Source organism: Sminthopsis crassicaudata, chromosome 3 (genome assembly GCF_048593235.1).
Source record: "Sminthopsis crassicaudata isolate SCR6 chromosome 3, ASM4859323v1, whole genome shotgun sequence".
Classification (NCBI taxonomy): domain Eukaryota; kingdom Metazoa; phylum Chordata; class Mammalia; order Dasyuromorphia; family Dasyuridae; genus Sminthopsis; species Sminthopsis crassicaudata.
The window spans coordinates 361565578-361590609 of record NC_133619.1 but is presented as its reverse complement, the minus strand read 5'-3'; the positions used below and the strand labels follow the sequence as shown (position 1 = coordinate 361590609).

Below are 25032 nucleotides of genomic sequence, written 5' to 3'. Positions count from 1 at the left end.
CTCTCAATTAGTCTAAGTGAACATCCTACCCATCTCTGCACATCACAATGCTCCAAGTTTCATTTGAATATTGATGGGTCAATGGTAAAGTTCTTGAGAGGGGTATTATGGAAAGGTAACTGGATGTGGTGTCATGTCCTAAATATGAATTATTATTAAATACATTTCTCTAATACTTTTGTGCTATATCTATTGCTTTTTGCCTAGAAGAAGAAAAGGTGAAAGTACTGGGTCTAGTCAGACTTCATAAAATTCTCCTAACAAAAAATCTAATCCTAGACCTCCATTAAAGATAGTCTGTCAGCCCATTTCTGCCTTTGAGTTTATAAATCCCTGAAGTTCAAAAACAGGTTTTTGATGGTAGCAGTTTTTAAAGCTTTAACAGGACAAGACAAAGGAAAGCTGGGTATAAGAATAGTTAGCTGAAAAACATACATAAATAAAGTTAGAATATCTTGGAACCAAAGGCTGTATATTCAAAAGGTTGTCCAGAAAGGGCAAGGAGGGAGAACTAAAAATATTTAAAATTGAGTATCTTAGGACTGAGAAGGAAGGCCTTACCTTATTTCTGGCTATCAAATTAAAAAACAAGTAGTATAGGTGGGGGGAGGGGAGAGGAAGAAATGGAGAGACAAGTAGATGACACAGTAGTGTTCCAGGTCTGCAATCAGGAAGACTTCTCAGCCTGAATTCAAATCTGGCCTCAGAAACTAGTTGACTGACCCTGGGCAAGTCACTTTTTTTTTTTTAATTAATTTTATAATTATAACTTTTTTTTTTTTTTTGGACAATACATATGCATAGGTAAATTTTTTTTTTTTTTAAAACAACCTTATCCCTTGTACTCCCTTCTGTTCCGAGTTTTTCCCCTCCTTCCCTCCATCCCCTCCCCTAGATGGCAGGCATTCCCATACATATTAAATATCTTATAGTATAGCCTAGGTACAATATATATGTGCAGAACCAAATTTTGTTGTTCTTGCTGTTGCAAAGAAAGAATTGTATTAGGAAGGTAAAAATAATCTGGGATGAAAAACAAAACAAAACAAAATGCTCACAATTTACACTCATTTCTGGGCAAGTCACTTAACCTAGTTTGCCTTAGTTCCTCATCTGTAAAAACAAGCTAAACAAGGAAATGGCAAAGCACTCCTATATCTTTACCAAAAAACTCCAAATAAGGTTATAAAGAAGCTGGTCTTGACTAAATGACTGAACAACAAGTAGTACGGGAGGAACCCTTTAGTTACAATGAGATAGCTACATTTCCCCTTATATGTATGTATGTATGTATGTGTGTGTATGTGTGTGTGAGAACAATAAGTAAAATTTAGTCATAAAAATCAGAAGTGTATACATACATACATACATACATATATATATATACATATATATATATATATTAGAATTGGTATCTTGTTAATTTATTTCAGAAGCGTATATAACCAAAGAGTCTCAAATCTACAGTGATACAGTCCAATGCAATTTTATACACCTAAAACCTCCCCAAAATTCATTCATTAAATACAAGTGATAATTTATCTCACATAACTAATACAACTTCTAATGGATAGAAGGAGATAAAATAACTAATAACAATTTTCACTATATTATTCCAAACATAGAAAACTTATATTCACCAGAAGACTTAGATCCCAGGGCAACAGGTCCAATACGGCGAGTGGTTCCCATTGCAATGTTTCTTCGTGAGCTTGGGGGGGCCTTGGAAGATGTAGAAGAGCTGGCTGAAGGAGGCCTGTTACTATCCACAGAATCTTCATCATCAAAATTCTTATCTGAAGAGAATAGGGAAAATAAAAAATATAAAAATTAAGTATTTTCTAAATGAAATTTGAAGTAACAAATAGAGAGCTGATGCTTTGCTGATATGGCAAGCAGTGTCTACAGTGGACACATTTGAGTCAAAAAAGCTGCATTTACTCCCAGCTCTTCCACTTACTGGGCTATATGGCCTTAAAGTAGTATGTCAATGAGTGTTTAGTTGAAAATGTTAACTAAAACAGGGAAGTTGAAGATGAAATACTAGATTTAGATTCAAGCTTACTAGGCTTGTATCTAGCTACAGATTATTTAGCAAAGAATAAGAGAAACTCAGGTTCATCTAAATTTTTCCTTTCTTCTCAGATTCTGAGCTTAAATTTTTGGTAGCCTGTTTAAATTTGTAAGAATCAAAGAGACACCAGATACAAGTTAAAATATGCAAAATATTTATGCATTGTGCACTTAGAAACACATAACGAAATCCAATAAGAGCAACGTCATGGTTTGAATACAGGCTTTGCCCTGGCATAAGTGACTCATTTAACCTCAGTAGATTGTGGTTCCTTTATCTGTAAAGTGAGGAGATTGGACTACCACACATCCAAGGTTCCTTCTAGATTTAAATCTACAATCCTGTGAAATTAAATCATCAACTCAGTAAAAATACATATGGAAATCAAATCAGACACATTAATAGTTAATGTACCAATACATATAAACAGCCTGGGGTGAGTTTGTCCATGTCATTTGCTGTTTCAGATGAAAAATTTCCTTAATGTAATGGTTAAGTAAAATGCGCTGGAGAACTGTCCAATGATAGATAATCAGTGAACTCAGAATTAATCATCTGATGATTATATTTTTAGAACACACACTTTAAAAATAGGACCCTTAAGGGTAAGAGCTTTCTTTCGTAGTTACAGGAGAAGTTTTCTTTAATCAACTCTTATCTATAGATTCTTTAAAGGCTCCCTTTTCAGCAAATAGCTTGACTTAAAACAAACCCATTCTATCAGCAGACATGTCATTATAAGTTAATTTGGGGCAAAAGTGAAAAAAAGTAATTGTTAATAATTGTTAAAATTTTAATCTAATCTTTCAAAGTTTTTAAAGAGACTTCCTTTGTTGTATTATTAGCTAACTTATTTAAAAGGCATTTTTATACCTTAAAATACAGAAGTTGTTAGGTAGCATAGAGGCATAGATCCAAATTCAAATCTGACCTCAGATAATAGCTGTATAATCTTAGGAAAGTCATTAACCTCTGCCTGCCTCAATTGCAAAATGGGGTATATGTCAAATTCTTAAGTTGTGAGGACCAAATATATTTTTAAATTAAAAAAAAATTTATTAAAGCTTTTTATTTTCAAAATATATGCACAGATAATTTTCAACATACACCCTTGCAAAACCTTGTGTTTCAAATCTTTTCTCTTCTTTCCTCCCCACTCCTTCCCCTAGATGGCAAGTAATCCAATATGTTAAATATGTGCAATCCTTCCATACATATTTCCACAATTACGCTGCACAAGAAAAATCAGATTAAAAAGGAAAAAAAAAATGAGCAAGAAAACAAAATGCAAGCAAGCAACAACAAATCGTTTCATAGATGGCTATGTCTGCACTCTAGAAAATAACTCCCCATTAGCCCAGGTATTAAGAATTGTCTTAGCATATAATCTTTCTGAGTCTATAACATTTCTCAATGCACATTTAATCCAAAATTTCCAAGAACTAACATTTAAGCTGAAAAAAAGGATTCAAATAAGGAAAGTCAAGCTGCTCGATGTTATTGACAACAATAAAACACTTAACTTCAGTTCTTCTTCAGGAAGGGTACAAAAATTAGAAATATAGGAAAGGGGAAAACCATATTGCTTCAAAAAGGAAAATATCTTTCCCTTTAGTAAAATCCAATTATGACAACTAAAGTTTATCAAAACACTTTAAATTACATATTTTTCACATTTCAATTATTCATTTAATTTTTTCTTTTGTATACTTCCATGTTTTAGGTGAAAATTGTTGAAACAAAATTTTTTAATTACCACAAATAAAAAGTGTTGAACATCTGATAATGCATTCATATGATAGTCACACAATGATCGCCATAAAGTAGCTTACATTCTAAGAAAATTAATGACTTGTTCAAATTTACCAGATTTCTCATATAAACTAAGAAAATAACATTAAAATTTACACAGTAATCACAATAACATGGGGGGAGGAGGTTTCAGAATTTTGGCCAAAGTAAGCAACCAGTCATGATTTCAGAAGATCTCAACAAAAGTATGCTTCCCATCTCTTTGCAGATAGGCAAATGTCTACAGGTATTTTTCTGTTTTGCTTGACTATACATATATGTTATATTAGACAGGGAAGAAGCAGTGTCTGGGGAGTAATCAGGAAGTGATAAGAATGTCAAAAAGATAATCTTAAACTTTCAAAAAAATAAAAATTTAAAGTCATGGAGGGTGCCAGGAAGCTCATCTTTCAGCAGCAAATTATACTCTTAATTTTCCAGGGCACTAAGATAAGTCTTATAACCTCAAAAAATCTCCAAGAATTATGTTTAAAAGTTGAGCAATTAACATTTTAATCAAGTAGATTACTTTCTCTTCCAAAAATCCTCTATCCTCAATTTGACTCATCACTTACACATAAAGTTTATTAGTATATGGATGACATAGATCAACTGACTGTGATATTTATATATTCATATTATTGATTTTTTTTAATAAACTCACATACAGTTTCTTCTGGGCCCTAAACTTTCAGTCAGGGCTAAGCTCTAGGGATATAAAAGACAAACCCTATCCTTGAAGGCCTCCAAATAAATGTTTTCTCCCACAGGTAAACATATTACATACAGGTTTAAAAGAAACAACTGAAGTCAAAGGAACTAAGAGGTATTGGTGACAGTTTTCTCTAAATGGTGGATTTTAGCTGGGATTTGAAGAAAATGGGGAAAGCCAGGAAGCAGAAAAGAGGCAAGAAAGAATTATAAGTATAGAGGAAAATAAAAGGAAATACTGGAGTCAAGAGATGTATGTATGATCTTGTTCATGGAACAGCCGGGAGATGACTGTAATCGGATTGAAGAGTACACAAAAACTAGTAAGGTAAAAAGACCGGAAAAATCAGAGTGCAATGAAGAACTTTGAACACTGAACAGATTTTGCATTTGATTCTGGAAATGAATAGGTGAACCATTGGACTTTACTGGATATGAAGGAGCCTTGGAAGCCTGGTGCTTTAGTTACATGGATGACAGAATGGAGTGGGGAAGAGACTTGAGGCAGCAGATCTACCAGTAGGTAATTGCAGTAGTTCCAATCTAAGGTGACGAGGGCTTCTACTAGAATGGTAGCAGTATCAGGAAACAATGGGGTGTATTTTATAGAACTGCTGCAAGGTGAAACCTACAGATCTTGGCCACAGATTGATTCCATTCAGCTAAAGTATACCTCAGACATCAAGCCTTTACCTCTGCAGGATCCAACTTAGCACCTGTGCCTCAGAGAAGTCATTCTTTACCTATGGGAAGAAAGCCTTAAACATCAGCATTTCAAACAACTGGCATTTACTTTAACAACCTGGATCAGAACCAGGCTCAGATAATTGAACTCCTGTTTCGAAGATCTTTGGCTGCCAGTGACAGGAAAGTCTCTAACAGTACAATCTCAGTTCTTTATTAATACTGGCAAAAAAAAAAAAAAAAAAAAAAAGAGGGAGTAGGTGGATAGGAGGATAACAATGAGGGGGAAAGGATTGAAACACCTTCTGCTATCAATAAGATTCTTGAGGTTATAAGACTCAGTCAAAAGATACTATTTATGTAGCACCCATGGTTAAAAAACTCCCATCTCTTACTCTACCCACAGCTATGGCACAACTTTATTTGCTTTAAATGAAGATTCCTCCCCACCCCTTGTCACATCCCATTTTTTTATGGACATTCAATTCAACTCCTTTCATGCTAAGATCCAGTTCCTCCTATCAATTCCACTATGCCCTCTGGGACACCTTTTCTAAATTTTAAAAATTTCTCTTCAATTTAGACTTGCATCCTCAATTTTTTTTGTTCTGAGACTGAAGGGAACCTAGCTTCCCTCAGAAGACAGGCCAACCTCACTGGCCAACCTTTCCAATACTAGCTGCACTCTCTCTTATAATCCCAGACAAACTGACCACAAAAGGGAAATAGGCATTATTTTTTATTTGCCACGGCCAGTTTGGAACTTGACCTTGCCAACATCACTCAGCAGTCTATTCTTGTTTTAGGCTCATTCATCATATCCAGACATAACACTCAATCCAGAAACTGGTGGCAATTATCTACCAGTCCTAAAGTCCTCCTTCTAACCCTTCTCAAGAAGTCCAGTAACTGGCTTGCAATCTTCCTCTCCACCTCCAACATCTGCCCTCCTATCACAAGATATTTCAACACATATACTGATATTCCCCCAATCTCCTTTGCTTCTTAGTTTCTCAGCCTCAACTATTACCTATTCACTTCAGTTCATCCCAGTTATACATAGGGATGGTCACATATAAGTAATTATGCGATCAAAGATTATGATCTTCTTCAGAAAATAACTAAACAAACATCAATCAACAAATATTTATTATTTGAAAATAACCTCTGATTATTCTCTCTTTCTATGTCTTACTTCTAAATTTATACTCTTTATCCAGTGATTTCTAGTTCTTCTTATTAGTACTCTCCCAAGTGGTCAACCATTCTTTTGCTTCACTTTTTCTCTATTCCGTATCAGAAAACTACCATAATCAGTTCAAGGCTACACTCCTATACTCTCAAATTCTTTGCCTCCTTGTCTTTTTACAGCTCATATCTTGCTCAAGTGATGACCTTGGATTATTCTCCAACATTTGCTTCCTGTGTGGTGCTGTTGAACTGACCTAGAGGGCTTAGGTTCACTATAAATTTGTAACTTTATCTTAATAGGGTTCTAACTATAACAAAGGGGACTGTTAAATGGTACATTGGGTAGAGTGCTGGCTTTAGAATCAGAAAGACTGGTTTTTCTGAATTCAAGTGTAATTTTAAATACTAGCTGTCACTTCACTCTGAAAAATGAGCTGGAAAAGGAAATGGCAAAACATCCCAGGACCTTTGTCAAGCAACCCCCAAATGGGGTCAGAGGGAGTTGGAAATGACTGAAAAGATTAAACTTTTATTCAAAAATTCAACAAATATAGCAAAACAATCCCTTTGTTCTTTCCTATCTGATTTTCTACCCTGTTCCCTACAGCAACTGCTCCAAATCTCATCTTCCCATACTTCCTCAGCTAAGGATCTCACTTCACACAGAAGAGAAGCAATTCAACATCAGTTCTTTATGTCTCATGATACTCTAATAATATCCCTAGTTCAAGTCCTTGATGAAGAGATGATTCTTCTTTTTTCCAATACCCAAACCTTTAACTTGCATCCCTGGTCCCTCCCACTCAGTTCCTGGTCTTTCCCAAAGATTACTCCCATAATAGCCATTACTTCCTCTAATTTTCAACTTCTTTCCAACTATTAAGTTATTTTCCTACTCTCTACTTAACACATTTCATGCCTAGTGCTCTTCCAAACTTAAAAAAAAAAAAAAATCTTCATTTTACCCTACCATTCCCTCAAGCTATTATTTTTCTGTTGTTCTCAAACCAAATCCCTTTCAAATTAAAAAAAAAAAAATTATCTACTCTCATTGCCTCCACTTCCTCACCTCTGAAATCTGGCCTCTAACCCTATTAATTAAACCGAAAGCACTCTCTTTAAAGACAAATCTAAAGGGCTTTTCTTAATCACATCTGTTAACTGCTGCTCTTGTGGTTTCCAGATTCCAGACACCAGTACCTGGAATTGTTCTTTCTTCTTGTGAGCAGATGATGATGATGATGATACGAGGAGACCCAGGCAGTTGCTGTTCTCTGACCTCCCATATTTTGGATATTCAGCACTTTTGCACCCCCATATTTCATCAAGGTTTTCTTTGAACTAGAACTTACATAACCTGATAATGAAAGCAACTCTGCTAATTAAATACAGTTAACTAAAAACATCCAAAACATAGTGGCTAAAGTCAAATACATAAGACTTTTGTGATCATGGAAGCCAGGTTCTCTGGCTTTAAAACTACTGTCTGTTTGTAAAAGAAAACTAGAGTTATAGTTTTCTCTTTTTTTTTTTTATGGGATGGGCAGTTGTCATTGTTGACGGTTAACATGAAATGTGATTACTGGTTATAAAAATTGTGATGTTGCAATTTTATTTGCAAAGGACTTCTAATCCAAGAAACTTTCTAAATTTTACTTTTTTTTGTTGTGTTTCATCATCTTTCATTCTAAAGAAAAATATGAGTCATGCATAGAATTAAAGGATCATATATTTAAAGCACTTCAACAATTTTGTATAAAGTATTTATTTAAAAAATGTAAATCCAAGATCAAAAAAATTTTAGATACTTGAATTTTAAACAAAAAAGGACAAAAATGGCACCCCAAAAATATAGGAATCTTGTAATAGTGATTTTGATTTGTCAATTGCCAACTATAATGTATACAATTGAATTTTTAATAATGCTTTATTAGGGAATGGAAAAGTAACTCCACTTCAAAAAGCTATGTTTTGTCATAGGTCAATAATTCCCATTAGCTATATTTTTTCTCTTAGGTTTAAAAGCATTATGTCTATGGTCTCAGACACTTAACACTTCCTAGCTGTGTGACCCTGGGCAAGTCACTTAACTACAGCCTGGGGGGGGGGAAGCATTATGTCTGAATTTCACATTTATCCTTGTAACTCCTTAATTTGTAGGCATTTATCTTTCTAATAAAATTTAAGTTCCTCAATGGCAGGGGCCTTGACCTTCTTTGTCCCTGTATCCCTAGGACACTATAATAATCTGTTTTGACAGCTATGTCTACTGATCTTACAACCTAAACTGATACTATTCTTTATTTTGTAGCATTAAGATCATATGTTAAAAGTAATGAGTACTGTATTTACTAACGATATCTCATTAAGATCATATGTTAAAAGTAATGAGTACTGTATTTACTAATGATATTTGGGGATAGCAGGAATCCTCAATCCATAATGTGAAGGCATCAGAAGAAGGGGAACATGGTCTAGTGGGAAGGTGCTGGATCTGGACTCAGATATCCCAGTATCCTGTCCTGGTACTGGCAATCATCAGCTGTGTAAGGTAAGTCACTCAACTTCTCTAGAAATGAAAGCATCAAATAGTTTATTTTTTTCCCTTTAGGGTTAACACTTCAGTGTAGGGGTAGGGAGAGGAGAAAAACAGATTAAAAAAAAAAAATAAATAAAGCCTGAAGCTACCTTACAAGATCAAAGGTTACAATTTTCCTCATTTTAAAGATTAAGAAAAACTGAGCTTCAAACCAGAGAAGCTCAATAAAGTTCAATTCATTTTGACAGACACTGATTGAAAGAGTCTATTGAGTGGGCAGACTTTAGGTGCACAAAAGAAACCAAAGTTGTATCATTAATGAGCTTATACTCCACTGAATTTGTTCAATGTTAACATGACTTATTCGAGGCAGAACTGGGTCTGGAATCCAGATCTAGCTGACTCTCTAGTCAGCATTCTTTCAAATATATATATATATATTATATATATACTAGACCATTAATATTTTGAGAAGAGTTTCAGAGGGTAGAGTGAGGGGACCAAAGAATAACAATATATACCTCAATTCCCTACCATGCTTTCTTTCAATCAAGAAAGGGGAGCAACATTTTGAAATAACATCCAGGATTATCAGCAGAAGTAGTCTACAAAAAATACATCTTACATACCAGATAAGGAAACTAATCTGATCACTTCTGTTTCTTTTAGTGCCAAAGAAATAGTTTCTTTTCTGATCCATGAAATCAGAAAGGGCCAGTCTTTTCCTACTAATCTAAATGACTGAATTAAACCATTATATGACTTCCTAAAGAAAAACTGGCTAGAAAACATAAATATGGCAGACAACTTTGAAAAAATAACACAAATCCTTTCCTGGAATGGAAATAAGTTTCCTACATTTTCCTTACCAATACATGCCAGCCCAAGTCACTATTTCTCATAATTTAAAACGGCATGTTACTTAAGTATCTATGAGACTCCCTCTTATTTGAGTCCTCACATGAAGGAGCAAGGAGGACAAAAATAAATCAAACATGAAATTCAAAAAATATGCTACTAAAGCAAGTATCGAATTTTTCCTAAGTGCTTGTGTACATGTTTGTGAACTCATGCATAAAGCATTAAAACTGGTACCTGACTACATGGAACCACTTCCCCCTTTTCTCCTTTCTTATCACCACATGGAGTATCACTGTCATGGTAGGTAGAACTGAAAGAAAGTTGCAACTCACATACATTTAACTGTAATTAAGATGATGAAATGTTTTGAATCATTTGTTGAGAAAAGTAGGGACAATAATTCTTTCTTTGTATGAAGTTACCAACTACAAGCTTACCATTATTATTGTGAAAGATCAGTACCAAAATTAAATTTTCAGATATATATTTTTTTCTTCTTAGTTTTTGGAAGACCCAAAGGGAATTTTGGAAGTACTGCTCTTATTAAGAACAATTCATCCATTTAATAATTATGTTAGGATCTACTGTGCTATTTTTGAAGGAGGCACCAACTGCATTCTATAAAAGCATCAGTTTAATTATGTGTTTTAAAATGAGCAGTATTATGCTTTTAATGGCTCCATCTGAAATATTCAGAAAGATGGAGTGGCTAAAAAAGCACAATCAAAGAATTACAAATCTCGTTGAAATTCCTATTAAAAAATACAAATGATGGCCAACCCACAGATTTTTCTTAAAGAAGTTAATATCAAAGTATTAAGTTCCTAATGAATTATTAAATTTAATTTACTTGATAAAAATAACATGCAGCATGGGGAGGGGAGGTGGAGAGGAATATCTTGGATTCAAGAAGATATGCATTAAAGTCTCAACTTTATCAGTATCATGCATATAGTATGCCTCAAAGTCATTTAACCTCTTAGAGCAGGGGCAACTCTCTAAGATTACTGAAGTGTCAACTTGCAATAAGAGAGTAGCTTCCTTATCTGGAAGTTCCATATATCAGTGAAATATAGTCTAGTCCTAATCTATAAAGATAAACTCCTCCAGGTAATTAAGTGATATAATATTCACATAAACTAACCCACCATTACTGTACATAATATAACAATAACCTTTGCAAAAATTTTATATTCATTTTTGTAAAATTAACTATTTAAAATGCTCTAGAAAAGTTTGTTTCTAAAAGATCTATAAGAAATGCTTTTAAAATGAGAAAACTCTAATGCAAATTTGTACCCCCAAATGTAATCTGACACAGCTGGAGCTTAATATACTAGATTTTATTAAGAAGTTAACAGTATATCATGATTCCCATCTAAGAGACAGAGAAATAAAAAGTTTGAATAACTTGTACTGATGTCAAAATCAGACACTAGCTGAACTAAGATTAGAATCCAGGATTTTAATTCATTATTACCACAGAGTACTTATTAAACACCCACACAGTTGCAGCTTTACACTGATTCACAAAGCTATTTTAAAACCATAAAGTTGTATTGTGATACTGTGAATTTAAGATCATCTAAAACTGTTAATAGGTATTCCTAGCAATGATAGGTATAATGCCTTATTGCCTAGAAAAATACTGGAATCTAGATTCTTTGGAGGTCTAAGGAAGCAAAAAAAAATTAGTGTACTTGGAAAAGCAATGATGAATACACAAGGATTCTATAGCTCACCAAGCTATCAGAAATTATAAAGTATTTACATAGTTCATATATGGAAATGTTTTAATCTCCTTTGAACCAATAGCTTAAAAACTTCCCCACTAGAGGGAATCTTCTGAATTCATCCAACAAGGAACCCTAACTAACAAAAACTTAACATTAGAGAATTGGTATTCCAATAGTCTTGTGATGGAGAAAGCCATTTGCATCTAGAAAGAGGACCCATAGGGTTTGAATATAGATCACAACACACCATTTTTGTGGTTTGCTTAGTTTTTTTTTTTTCCTTTCTGATTTGATTTGAAAAATGTGGAGATATGTTTGATTTGATAAATGTAGAAATATGTTTAGAAGAATTGTACATGTTTTAACCTATATTGGATTACTTGCTTTCTAGGGGAAGAGATAAAAAAAAATTTGGACACAGGGTTTTGCAAAGATATATGTGGAAAACTAACTTTGCATGTATTTTGAAAATAAAAAGCTGTTTTAAGAAAGTTGAATTGATAGAAAATAGATCAAAGCTTCTCCAATTTTTTTCTATTTGCAATTCCTTTTCACCTTTTCACCTGAGAAATTTATAGGATCTTGGTGTATAGGTGTATAAAATAGGTACACAAATCAAACATTTATTGATAAGAAGTCCTAATTTTGTAACTTTCACATTCAGCAAAAGACCCCATTATGGAACTACAATTTAAGAAACTGGGGGAACAGATGACCCTAAAGCAATGGAAAGGGTTAAGTTTACTTCTTAAGCAATGTTTTCTATATTACTGCTTATATCTGCATCACAAAAAAAAGTCAGATTCTAAAATAAACATATTGTTATAGTTCTTCATTTTTTCAAAGAAGCCCAATAGCATCACAGGATATTATCTTGATTTGTAAGTGAAGAGATTTAAATGAAGTAGAGTTGCACAAAGTTCCAGAATCACTTAAGTCACTGTGCTTACTACTGGGTAAGACAAAAGCCAAGGAGACTGGCAATGGTCCAGGATATAGTAGGTGACCTTGGAGTCTTTGATATCTGACTAATCCCTAAATATTCCACTACTTCAGCTACCTTCAGGGCTATTGGACTTCTCATTGGCCCATTCTCCCAGGGGAAGTCATCACATGCTTAGGGTAGACATTCCCCTAATCATACATAACATACTTGAGAAAAGGAGGCTAGTTCAGGTCTCTGATATTACTTATGAATTGAGGAAGAGAGACTAATGAGTTTCTCTGATATTATCCATGAAACTCAGTAAAGAAACACGGCAGATATGAATTTCTAGTATTTTACTTCTTTCAGACAGTTAGGTGGCACACTGGTATTTAATAAGGAACACTAATCTTCATGAATTAAAATGTGGCTTCAAGCACTTACTAGCTGTGCGATTCCAGGCAAGTCACTTATTCTTATCTGTCTCGGTTTCCTCATTTGTAAAATGAGCTGAAGATAGAAATGACAAAACACTGCAGTACTTTGCCAAGAAAACTCCAAATGGGGTCATGAAGAGGTGGACAACAATGACAAACAAAAATTTCATTTCTTTGCTTCTAATTGTGATTTTACACATAGAATATTTATCAGTCTGATGTGTAAAAGCATACACAACTGTGTGTACAGATAAACACCCACACCATGAGAACACAAATTGCTCTTATCAAAAATTTGCTAAGTTGGAAGGAAAACTTTGTACACAATTTCTAGTTTGCCACACTTCTAAATTTCTCTATTTTTTTAAAGATCATAACCATCTTATAAGTCTCTCAATTTCATAATCTCTGCATTATCTTCCACTCCTCACTCTCTCTTCTCAACAATTCAATCAACTGTCAAAACTTGTCATTTGTACCTCTATAACATCTCTCACATCTGTCCCCTTCTTAGTAGCCACATAGCCACCACAGTAATTTAAGATCCAGTCTAGACAGTCACAATGGCCTCCAAAAGCAATCCCTGCCTCAAGTCTCTTCTCCCTCAAATCTATCATATACATGGCCACCAAAGTGATTTTACTTTAAGGTGGGTCTGAAAACATTACTCCCCTAACTTAAAATTCCAGTAACTAGTTTCCTATTTCTTCTAGGATAAAGACTGTCCCCTTCTCTGTCTATTTGGCTTGTAAATCTCTCTTTCTAGTATTGTGTGGAATAGAGATTTAAGGTGAAGAATATAGAGGAATGTGTGAATTCTTTTTCTGTATTTTTCTTTTCATTATTTCTGTGTCTCCATGACTTTTATAAGTACAATATGTGCAGGCCCATATTTACTTGAGCCTTGGCCCAGCTATAAACATATTTACTTAACCTGAGCTCAGGACATTTATCAGTATTTGATATTTATTGATATTTAAACTATTAGTCTGCTTGATTGATTTTCTGTTTCCTAGAAATCAGGTGATTTCAGGAAAACAGAAACCTTCCATTCCAATCTTTCCAGATAGCAACAACCAATTAGATACCTCTTTCCATCCTCTCTCAAAGCTCTCTTACTTGTAATGTAATCTCTTGTATAAAAATCTACTTCTTTAGTCCTCTTACCTTGAGCTTTCTCTCTCCCTTATCTCGGGGTAGGCCTGCTCATCTTCAGGAGGATTCAATAAACAATCTTTCTGCTCTCTACTTTGAGTGATCTCTAAAGTAAGTCATTTTGGCTAAGGCTCTTTTTACATGCCACACAGTATTGACACAGTACTTCCTTATCTCTCTCTATGTAGCTTAGACAAACTTGCCTTCTTACTGGACTTCCCCCCCCCCCTTAGAAAAACATTCCTGCCATCCTTATTTCCTTCAATAGTCAGTTCAAGCACTATCTTCTACATGAACTCTTTCCTATTTGCTAGAGCCCTTATACCCTGAAATATCTTTTATTTACTTTGTTATTTACTCTATATAAACATGTGTGTGTGTGTGTGTGTGTGTGTGTGTGTGTGTGTGTGTGTGTGTGTGTATGCTGTATACTCTACCATAACAAGATTGCTTGCTGTGTTGGGGAGGGGAGAGATAAGGAAGGGGGGGGGGGTTGAAACTCAAAATCTTACAGAAACAAACAAAAAAATACTACTGAAAGTAAAAAAATTAAATAAAATAACAAGGTCCATGAAATCAATTAATATGTAAAGTACTTAAGTTAACAGGCAATTGAACTGCTGACTGAGTGATCCAAAACTGGACATGGAATACCATAAATCTTCAAATCAGTGTTACCCTGATTCTAGAAATTTAAGAGAAACTTGACTTTTAGTTTATGATTAATATCTGGCATTTGTAAACTACATGGTGCTCAGCTTTTTCTCCAAGTGAACTAAAATATGAAATACCATCTTAATAAAGGTTTCTTCAAAATAGCATTAAAAACCGATCTTTTATCTCAAAATGCATATAATCCTATAAAAAGCTACTTATCACATAATAGAAACAAAGATATACAACAAAGGGGAAACTATTCCTTGAATAAAGATACAGAAAAAAATCACATAGTTCATAAACAGTTTATAAAAGATTATTAACTTTTTTCAAGATTAAAATGACAAAAATGATCACTATTTCATTTCTAATGCAAAATGCTGCTTTCAATTCTCAGTTGTATAGTTTGATATCCCTATACAATTATAAACCAGTTATACCAGACTCTTAATTGAACTAAAAATAAGACAAACAAAAGAAAGCACTTATTATATATGGTTATAATGCTTAGAAGACATGAGTTGACCCACTTTAAATCTAAAATCTATGTAACAAGCAATTTTATAATTAGGTCTTCTTGTATGCAATTTACAAATTACTTTCTTCTATTTTCATCTTTAGTTGGTCAATATTCATACCCTCTCCCCAAACAAGGATAAAAACTCCTATTAATATAGAATTTTTATGTTTAAAAAGACAGTTATATAATAATCAATGCATTTTACAGATGATGAAATTTAGGCCTAAAGAGACTATAACACTGAGCTGCCTGAGCAAAGGAAATTTTCTATTCCTAGTTCCACTACAAAAATGTGGTAAGGGCTTTTTGTAAAATTCAAACTTTTCACTGCCAGTGCAGCTCAACAGAAAAAGTAAAAACCATACTGCCTACCAAGAAAACATGTCTGGTAGAGCTTTGAAATACTAGGATGAAAGATACTGTATAAACAATAAAGTACTATTAACTCTACTTTACCAGAGCACGTTTTCTTTTGAAGTTCTGTCCTTAAGTTTATAAGGTAACTAAGAGGGCAATCTTCTGTTTTAAGAGGATACGAAAGGATACTCAAAGCATGTTTAGCTAGGCCAGCCCAAATGAATGGTAACAGTCTGACTGATAAATCAAGCTTTTAGTGTGTATCTTTCCCATTGCTTTCAGTGTGCTTATTCTCCAAATAGGCATATAGGAACCACATGTTCCTTCTATACAAATTGACTATGAAACCTATGCATTGGTCTAGCCATTCTCAATCCCTCTATGGAATATGGTCATCCCAGCCCCTCCTATCCTGCCCTGATACTGAGAATGAGAAGATAAAAATAGAGAAAGAGAGAAAAAGCAAAAAAGAGTCAAGAAAGAAGTGAGTAGGAAATAATCAATAAAAGGGGTAGGAAGAAAGGAACTTTCTATCTGAATTCTTTCCATTTTAAACTTCTAAATACGTACATCTCACAATATGCATTTCACATGGATGCACTCATAATGCATCAAATTTAAAAAAAAAAATACTGTTCACAATGTCTATAAAGGATGACCATATTTATTTAAGGTGAGATACACTGATGAGATCCTCTGTATTTCCAATAATAATCTTCCAAGGATTAAGTTCAAAGTGAAATTGCCTTTTCCTGTCAGAGTACTGAAATTAGAATAATAATATTTGAGCCACTAAAATGTCACAAAAATCCAAGTGAAAGAACCTTAAAAACACTTGAAACTAAAATTTCCAACAGGAAGAAAGTGAGCAATTCTGACATGCCAGAAATATTTATAATTTTACAAAGGAGGTTGAAAAGATCTGTCAAAGAGAACAGACATTGATGTCAATCAGGTGAAATATATGGGAACAGCTAAGAGCCAGATATCTCAATATACTTCTGAAAATTAATCCATTATATGAGCTATCTCTGACATATGTGATTATCCAGTCCTAGGCTAGGTAGGGATCCTCATGAGAAAATAAAATAAGTTGTTTGCATTGTGTGAAAGAGAATACTATAGAAATGAACAAAGTAAATAATTGTGAGGGATTGGAATTTTTTTTTTCTCCTCTTAGTCAAAAGAAAGTCACAAAAATCCAGGCAAATATTTAAAATTGATATCCCTAGAATCCTAGTTTTTATGAACAATATTTTTCAATTTATATAAATCTAAAATGAAATCTCACAAAACCCACAGAAAATTGCCCATACAGGTCCAAAATTAAAAGTGATTTGTCTCATTGGAAAGGCAAAAGAAAATTGGATGGTGGGTAACGGGGAGTGAAAGGTGCTTAAAAACAAACAAACAAAAAAAAAAGACTAAAAATCTATACTTGAATGCAAAAAAAAAAAAAAAAAAAAAAAAAAAAAATTGAAGAAAAAAAGAGCAAAGAGACTTGAAATATATTTCATATAATGAGTATTTTCTCTGCTTCATGTTCAAAGTGCTAACTTCCATAAAATGTTACTGGCATTTATGTCTGCTTTTTTCCTAGAAGACACTCTGGGAAACATTTTTAATTTTATAAATAAATATAGCTATTCTTAAGAGCACAAATATCTCCAACTACACTATATGGCTTCTGAAATTACCAAGTTATTGAAGCAAGAAATTACAATTAAGAGGAAGTATAGTTGAGTTTTACCAAATCATTAAAAAGAAAACTAGATAGTGAAAGAATTAAAGGAATAAATTAAGAAAAAAAAAAAAGGAAAAAAAAAGTTATAAATAAATCAAACTTGAGAAGGGTAGGAAATATAAGCAGACTGAAGGAAAAAAAAAATTCAAGGGTACCTCTTCTTTTGAGACATTGTCAAGCACTGACAAACCAAGATTAAGGGAAAACTGATGAATACCTTCCACAGAGATTTCAAGTTCATAATCCTCTTTGAGTGTCAGGTGAAATGAAAACTATTCTAGATGGTGCTCCACAGGATAATTAAACATCTCCAGTAAAGAGTCCCAGGTGGAGTTCAAAACCAAGATTTGGGGAGAGAGGGGAGGTAGGAGAGGGATGAAGGGGTGGAGAAAAGAACTGTGTGGGCAGAGGCCTATATAGCTCTAGCTGGCAATATGCCCAACTTGATGCTGTTCTTAGTCATCAGTACCTCACTTTTAATAATGCCAAAGATCATGAGATTTATAAAACAATAAAGGAAATGGATGGATATTTGCTAGTATGAGTGTCATGGTCAAAAGAATGGTATAACCAGTTAATATCAGGGGAAAAAAAAGAAAAAAAATCAGCATATTCTTTAATTAGCATCCTGTTTAAGTTTCTGTTTTCAAGAATAATCACTTTTTTGTATAAAGAAGTTCTGCTCTGGTGGAAAGTATTAGCCTTTGAGCAAATGTCACTTTGAATTTCACAAGTGAATTTCCACAAATGAAGAAAGAGGCAAAGGGAGAATTAGCTAAAAGTAGTTTACATTAAAATGGGGATAGAAATCATAGGATTTGATTTTACTGAAAACTAAGTTTGACCAAACCACCAAAGGGGTTCATTATACACACACAAAATGGTTAAGAATCCTGCTTCAGGAAGACATTAAGAGCTATTTTCAAACATTTCAAAGATTGCTGTATGTGAGAGAAACTTATTTTGCATAGCTCTAGAAGGGTTAGGTCAAATGAATATTACAAGGAAGCAAATTTTGGATCAATATGATGGAGACTTAAAAAATTTTCTCTATAAGGAGGTAGGAAAAGGGGAGGGAGACAAACAAAAAAAACTTTGGATTTACTGAAAATTTGTAGGACCCATTTGACCTGACATTCCAAAGTAATTCCAACACTCAATGACCCATTAAATGCAGCAGAAGATCCACAATATGAAACCTCAACCTAGATATTCCCCTGCAAAAATGTACAAATGCTGAGGGCAAATGGAAAGGACCAAGTGAACAAAAAATCCCATTACAAAGAACAAAATGATATAGATACAAGATACAAACCCATAATGTTGTGCCACAGTTCCCTTTATTGTCCTGCCTCAGTTTCCCTGAATTATTCTGCCTTAATCACCCTGGTTGCAACAACATCCCTTCCCTACGAATCATTAGAATTTAGGGCTGGTTACTTTAAGATTATAAAGTGTAAAAATTTAATCCAGATAAGGAGAAAGACTTTCTATCTTAGACATCAAGACCTCAGACCTTCCCTACTTATCAGAATGTCTTATGCCACCCCCCCACCCTGTGCATGCTAGATTTATTTATATTGAATATAAGATTTTAAGAATTTGTTTGAATATTGAAACCTGTATTACTGAAACCAAATTTTCTCAAAGGACATTGCAGTTTTGATATCAGGTCTCTAAAAGTTTGGGGGGGGGGGTTTGCCTGCCTTGATGGTCTAACTGTGCATACTCTGATAATTCTGCTGAGAAATCTGGATACTTTCTAGAAAGCAAAAAACAGATTTGCAATTAAGAGTAACAAACTTAGCAAAACTAAGTATAATCATAAGAGTAAAAATGGAACTTTAACAGAATAAAGACTTCTGAGAATGGAAACTGAAAAAAGAAAACATTTTTTCCATTTCATGGTACCTTAAAAAAAAAAAAAAACAAAAAAAAAACTGATCATGTATTAAGGGTATAAAAGCCTCATACCCAAATACAAAAGTAGAAATAATAAACACATCTTTTACAGACCAAAATTTTTTTTAAATTTCCACTCAAAAAGGATCACGGAAGAACAAGCAAGTAAAATTAATGGAAGACAAAATAACTTAATCCTAAAGAATGGGTGATCAAAAAACAAATCTTTTAGAAAAAATAATAATCCAAAATGCTAATATTTGGGACTTGAAGCCAAAACAGTACTTAAGGGAAAATTTATATTTATTTTTATTTTTTATTATTATAGCTTTTTATTGACAGAACATATGCACGGGTAATTTTTCAATATTGTCCCTTGCACTCACTTCTGTTCCAACTTTTCCCCTTCCTCTCTTCATCCCCCCTCCCCTAGATGGCAAGCAGTCTCATACATATTAAACATGTAGTATATCTTAAATACAATATATGTGTACAGATCCGTACAGTCCTCTTGTTGCACAAGAAAAATTGGATTCAGAAAGTAAAAATAACCTGGGAAGAAAAACAAAAAAACAATAGTCCACATTCATTTCCCAGTGTTCTTTCTCTGGGTGTAGCTGATTCTGTCCATCATTGATCAATTGGAACTGAATTGGAGATCTTTTTCATAGTCAAAGATATCCACTTCCATCAAATACATCCTCATACAGTATCCTTGTTGAAATATATGATGATCTCCTGGTTCGGCTCATTTCACTTAGCATTACTTGATGTAAGTCTCTCCAAGCCTCTCTGTATTCATCCTGCTTGTCATTTCTTACAGAACAATAATATTCCATAACATTCATATACCACAATTTACCCAACCATTCTCCAATTGAGGGCATCCATTCAATTTCCAGTTTCTAGACACTACAAAAAGGGCTGCCACAAACATTTTGGCACATACAGGTCGTGGGAAAATTTATATATCTAAACTCTTTCAACAATAAAAGAGAGAAAGAACAGATGAATGAATAGGTCATGCAATTAAAAAACAAATAAACCTTAAAAAAAAAAAAACCCAACTAAATTAAAAGCCCTAATTAAACAATAAAGTAAAAATTCTGAAACTCAAAAAATATACTAAGAGAACTCAAAGATTAAAGAACAAGAATAAAAAATAGAGCTGGATTTACTAATAAAACAAATCATTAGTTAATTTGATATAAAACAGAAAATGATTACCAAAATCAGGGGGGACAAATGAACTAAAAAAAACCCTAGAAATTATTGTAAATTATTTCATGCAATTATATGGCAATGAAACTGTCAAGCTAAATGAAATGGACAAATATTCTTAAGATAAAAAATATCTAAATTTTACAGAATAAGAATACTTAAGGAACCCAATCTCAGAAAAAAAAAATTCGATATTATGAAATATTATTGTTCTTTAAGAAATTACAAACAAGATGACTTCAGAAAGGCCTGGAGAGACTTACATGGACTAATGCTGAGTGAAATAAGCAGGACCAGGATCATTATATACTTCAACAACAATACTATATGATGATCAATTCTGCTGGACATGGCCATCTTCAACGAGATGAACCAAATCAGTTCCAATAGAGCAGTAATGGACTGAACCAGCTATTGCCCAGCAAAAGAACTCTGAGAGATGACTATGAACCCCTACATAGAATTCCCAATACCCCTATTTTTGTCTGCCTGCATTTTTTATTTCCTTCACAGGCTAATTGTACACTATTTCAAAGTCTGATTCTTTTTGTACAGCAAAATAACTGTTTGGAAATGTATACATATATTATATTTAATTTATACTTTAACATATGTAATATGTATTGGTCAACCTGCCATTTGGGAGAGAGGGGTGGGGGAAAAAGGGGAAAAATTGGAACAAAAGGCTTGGCAATTGTCAGTGTTGTAAAATTACGTATGCATATATCTTGTAAATAAAAAAAATATAATAGAGAGAGAGAGAGAGACAGAGAGACAGAGAGAGAGAGAGAAAGAGAGAGAGAGAGAGAGAGAGAGAGAGAGAGAGAGAGAGAGAGAGAGAGAGAGAGAGAGAGAGAGAGAGAGAGAGAGAAAAGAATTTGAACAAGTCATACTGGATCTCCTAAAGAAAAAAATCCCAGGACCAGGCAGATTTATATTATTAAGTCTATTCCTGTTTTTTTTTTTTTTTTAATTAATTCCAATAATCTAAAAGATGTTTGAGGGACAAAAAAAGGAATGGTCCCTTCCTTTTAACAAAGAAGGGATCTCACTAAACTCCTCCCATCACCAAATAGTATCTTGATACTTAAACAAAGGAGAATTAAAACAGAAAGAAAAATAAAGCAAAAAACCAATCTCTCCAATGAATATTGATGCAAAAATTTTAGCTAAAATTTTATCAAGGAAACCATTGAAACATTACAAAAATTATAATTCTAAAACCATATTTGTTTTACATCAAGAATGTAGGGCTGGTTAAACATTAGAAAGATTACAAACATCACATACCAATGATGAGAAAGGAACAAAAATTATATAGTTCTACCAATGGATGCAGAAAACATTTTTGACAATTTACAACATAAGGTAACTTAAGGGATATATAATTAAACTCAAATGGTAATAAGCATAAATAAATTAGAAGAATAACATAGAAAATATCTGTCAAATTTATGGACAGGTGAAAAGCACATGACCAAACAAGAGCCAAACAGGATCACAAGAAATAAAATATACAGTTAAGATTATATAAAATTAAGTAATTTTTGCATAAACAAAATCAAGGCAGCTAAAATTAGTAGAAAATAGGGTAAATGAAAGGGGTTCCCCTTCCAAGATATATGAGCAGTGGACTCCAATTTATAAGAAAATTGATAAATGGTCAAAATCGAGCAAGAAATTCAAGCTATCAATAGTCACATGAAAAGATCTCCAAATTACTGATAATTATTAAAAAAAAAAAAAAAAGGTAAAATGTTAAGTCCTTATAGAGTTGTGAACTGGTCTAGTCATTCTGAAAAGCAATTGGGAACTAGAAAGTTATTAAACTAGGCAAAACCACTGGCCCAGTGATTCTATTCCTAGGTCTTTAGCCCAAGAAATCTAAAGAAGAGAAAAAGGACCCATATGCACAAAATATTTATAGTATCTGTTTTTGAGGAGTAGGAGTAGGAAAGGAAAGAGTTAACTTTTACATGAACAAAATGTTTCACTGGCAGATTTTGGTGTTATAAACATGCTTACAAATGGGATATGAAGAATAAAGAAAAAATAAGCCTAGAACAACAATATTTTAATTTATGATCTAAATAGTCAAATCTTAAATGATATTTGTAAACAATATACAAATTTTATGTGTAATTAGCCCCTAATTTTCTGTAAAGTACTGAAATTTAACTTTTACCAATATACTGAATAAAAAGTGGGAGTGAGCATTATCTTTTTTTTTCTTTATATAACTGTGCAACTAAAATCTAATCATAGCAACAAATATTAGTGAAAAATATGGTATCTTATTATAGATAATATTTTAGAAAAAAATTAGATCTTCAAAAACAAATATATCTTTGTCTCTATGTTAGCTGATGTAAATACTAAAACATCAATTCACCCAAAACCCCAGAAAAATTGGAGACTAACTTTCATCATCCTCAAAATTCTCCTTCATATATTTGATAAAATTTAAGTGAGTCATTTGAATGACCTTTTTTGACATCAAAGGAAAGGTCAAAAGCACAAATTAAAAAAAAAAAAATTACTTAAGGAAAAACTCAAGCATAATTTAACAAATTTCACCAAGGATATGAAGGAATATATCAAGAATGATAAGAAAATGATCAGATAAAAGAATAAGAAAAAATCAAGGGGGAAAAATGTATAAATGGAAAAACAACTTCAAAAGACTTGAAGTCATACCAACTCTGCACCAACTAGCTACAGATCTTAGATAAGTCAGTGTACATTTGGCTTCGATCTTCTCTGAAAGATTAAAGAGTTGAATTATTCTCTTGGGAGAAGTAGCATAAAACATGAGTATAGAGATGCAGTCTTGGAGTTAAAAGAACCTATATTCAAGATCTGGTTGTAACCCATTGTTGGTTCTGTGATCTAGGACAAATCATTCAACTTCTTAGCATCTTATACAACTATTTATGTTCTAGGTCAGCACTGATGGAAGGAGATTCTATCCAAAGATTTTTTGACACCAGTAATGTAACATCTTATTTCATTTATGAAACGGATTCATATCAGCACTGCTTTAAGTTCGTGCCAGTGGTGCAGAATACAATGGGAAAGGAGAGGAAGAGGGAGAGGGAGAGGAAGAGGGAGAGGAGGGAGAGAGAGAAAAAAGGTGGAGAAGAGGGAGAGAGGAGACAGAGACACAGAGAAAGACAGAGAGGAAAAGAGAGAGAGGGAGAAGGAGAGAGAGAAGATATCCTAAGTGTTTGTCTCTTTGAGATCACATTATAGGACTCTCAATAAAGGCTCAATACTACATACATGCAGCCAAAGATTACTCAGGCAACTGTGTCATGTACTGGGAATTTGAGAGGGGAAGGAAGAGAAAGAGTAGGAGGCAAGAAAATTTCAAATTGCCTAAACAAACAATGCAGCAAAGATACCAAACAGCAGGTTAAGTGTGATTCATCCTTTTAGCTGGTAGTTGGGAAGATGAAAAATACACTACACCAGACATACCTTTTTAAAACACAACCAATATTACTTTATAGCTATTATCTTTTAATACATCATCACATCCTAAGATCCAGTGTTCATCACAAACTAATTGTAGGAGTCACTTGCACACTGAAACAATCAGAATCTATAGACAAGTCTTCAAACAGAATATTCCAGCACTAATCTTTTCTGTAGAGAGTATTTTATCTTGGGGTAGATCAAACAAAAATATAGTAACACTTAAGCCTTGAACTGGATTTATAAATACAAGAACAAGTTTCTATGTTCTTAGAATGCTGTCTAAGTTTACATTCACTTTTTTATTTATAATAGTGAATATATCTGTTTATTGTAGGGTCAACAATCAAAGAATAAGGAAAGCAGTAGACCGAAAAATGTAAGAATCAAATAAATAAACCATACTGTGATAGTTCTACTATTTCAATGAAGCCAGAGGACTTTAAAGTAGCCAAAGTTAAGGCATTGTCACTCGACCTCCATGGCTACAGTAAGCTTTTAATTGACAAGAATTTTAAACAGAGAGAGGGCAGCTGTTGGCTATATGAAAGGACTGACTTCTGAAAAGTATCTTTGCTAAAAACTACTTTGCTGTAGTTCCAAAATCAGAACCTGCAATTTCCCATGTTTTTCTATTTCTAGCCTTCTTCTAATCACACTATATAAGGTTGTCAAGCCAATGTAATAATAATAGTAAACATATATGCATTACAGTTTGAAGGCACTTTTATGTACATTATTTCATTTGATCCTCACAACAATGCAGACAGATAAATATTGAAGGACATTATTATCCCCATTTTACATTTAAGAAAATTGAGAATAGGAAAGTGCTCATGCTCACAAAAAGAATAACTGTCTAACACTGGACTTGAAATCAGGACTTCACAACTCCCAGTCCAGTACTCTTTATCTATTGTGCCATACCACTCTACAGAAATAGAATTCTAAGAAGTCAAATCAGCCGAGGTAAAATTGTTGATATTCCTTTACTTTTGCCCCAAAGAAACAAATTGTCAGAGCAGAGGCAGACATTCTATCTATTGATCC

At 33.4% G+C, this 25032-nt stretch overlaps 1 protein-coding gene across 13 annotated transcripts in view; it reads right to left on the bottom strand.

The window, feature by feature from the left end:
- The window catches only part of CLASP1 (cytoplasmic linker associated protein 1), a 315917-nt gene that overhangs the window by 136346 nt on the left and 154539 nt on the right, over positions 1-25032 (bottom strand). For all 13 annotated transcript variants that reach the window (XM_074301768.1, XM_074301766.1, XM_074301767.1 and 10 more), the window contains one exon: positions 1641-1796. In XM_074301768.1, coding sequence (XP_074157869.1) covers positions 1641-1796 — 156 coding nt within the window. The remainder of the gene's footprint in view (positions 1-1640; positions 1797-25032) is intronic.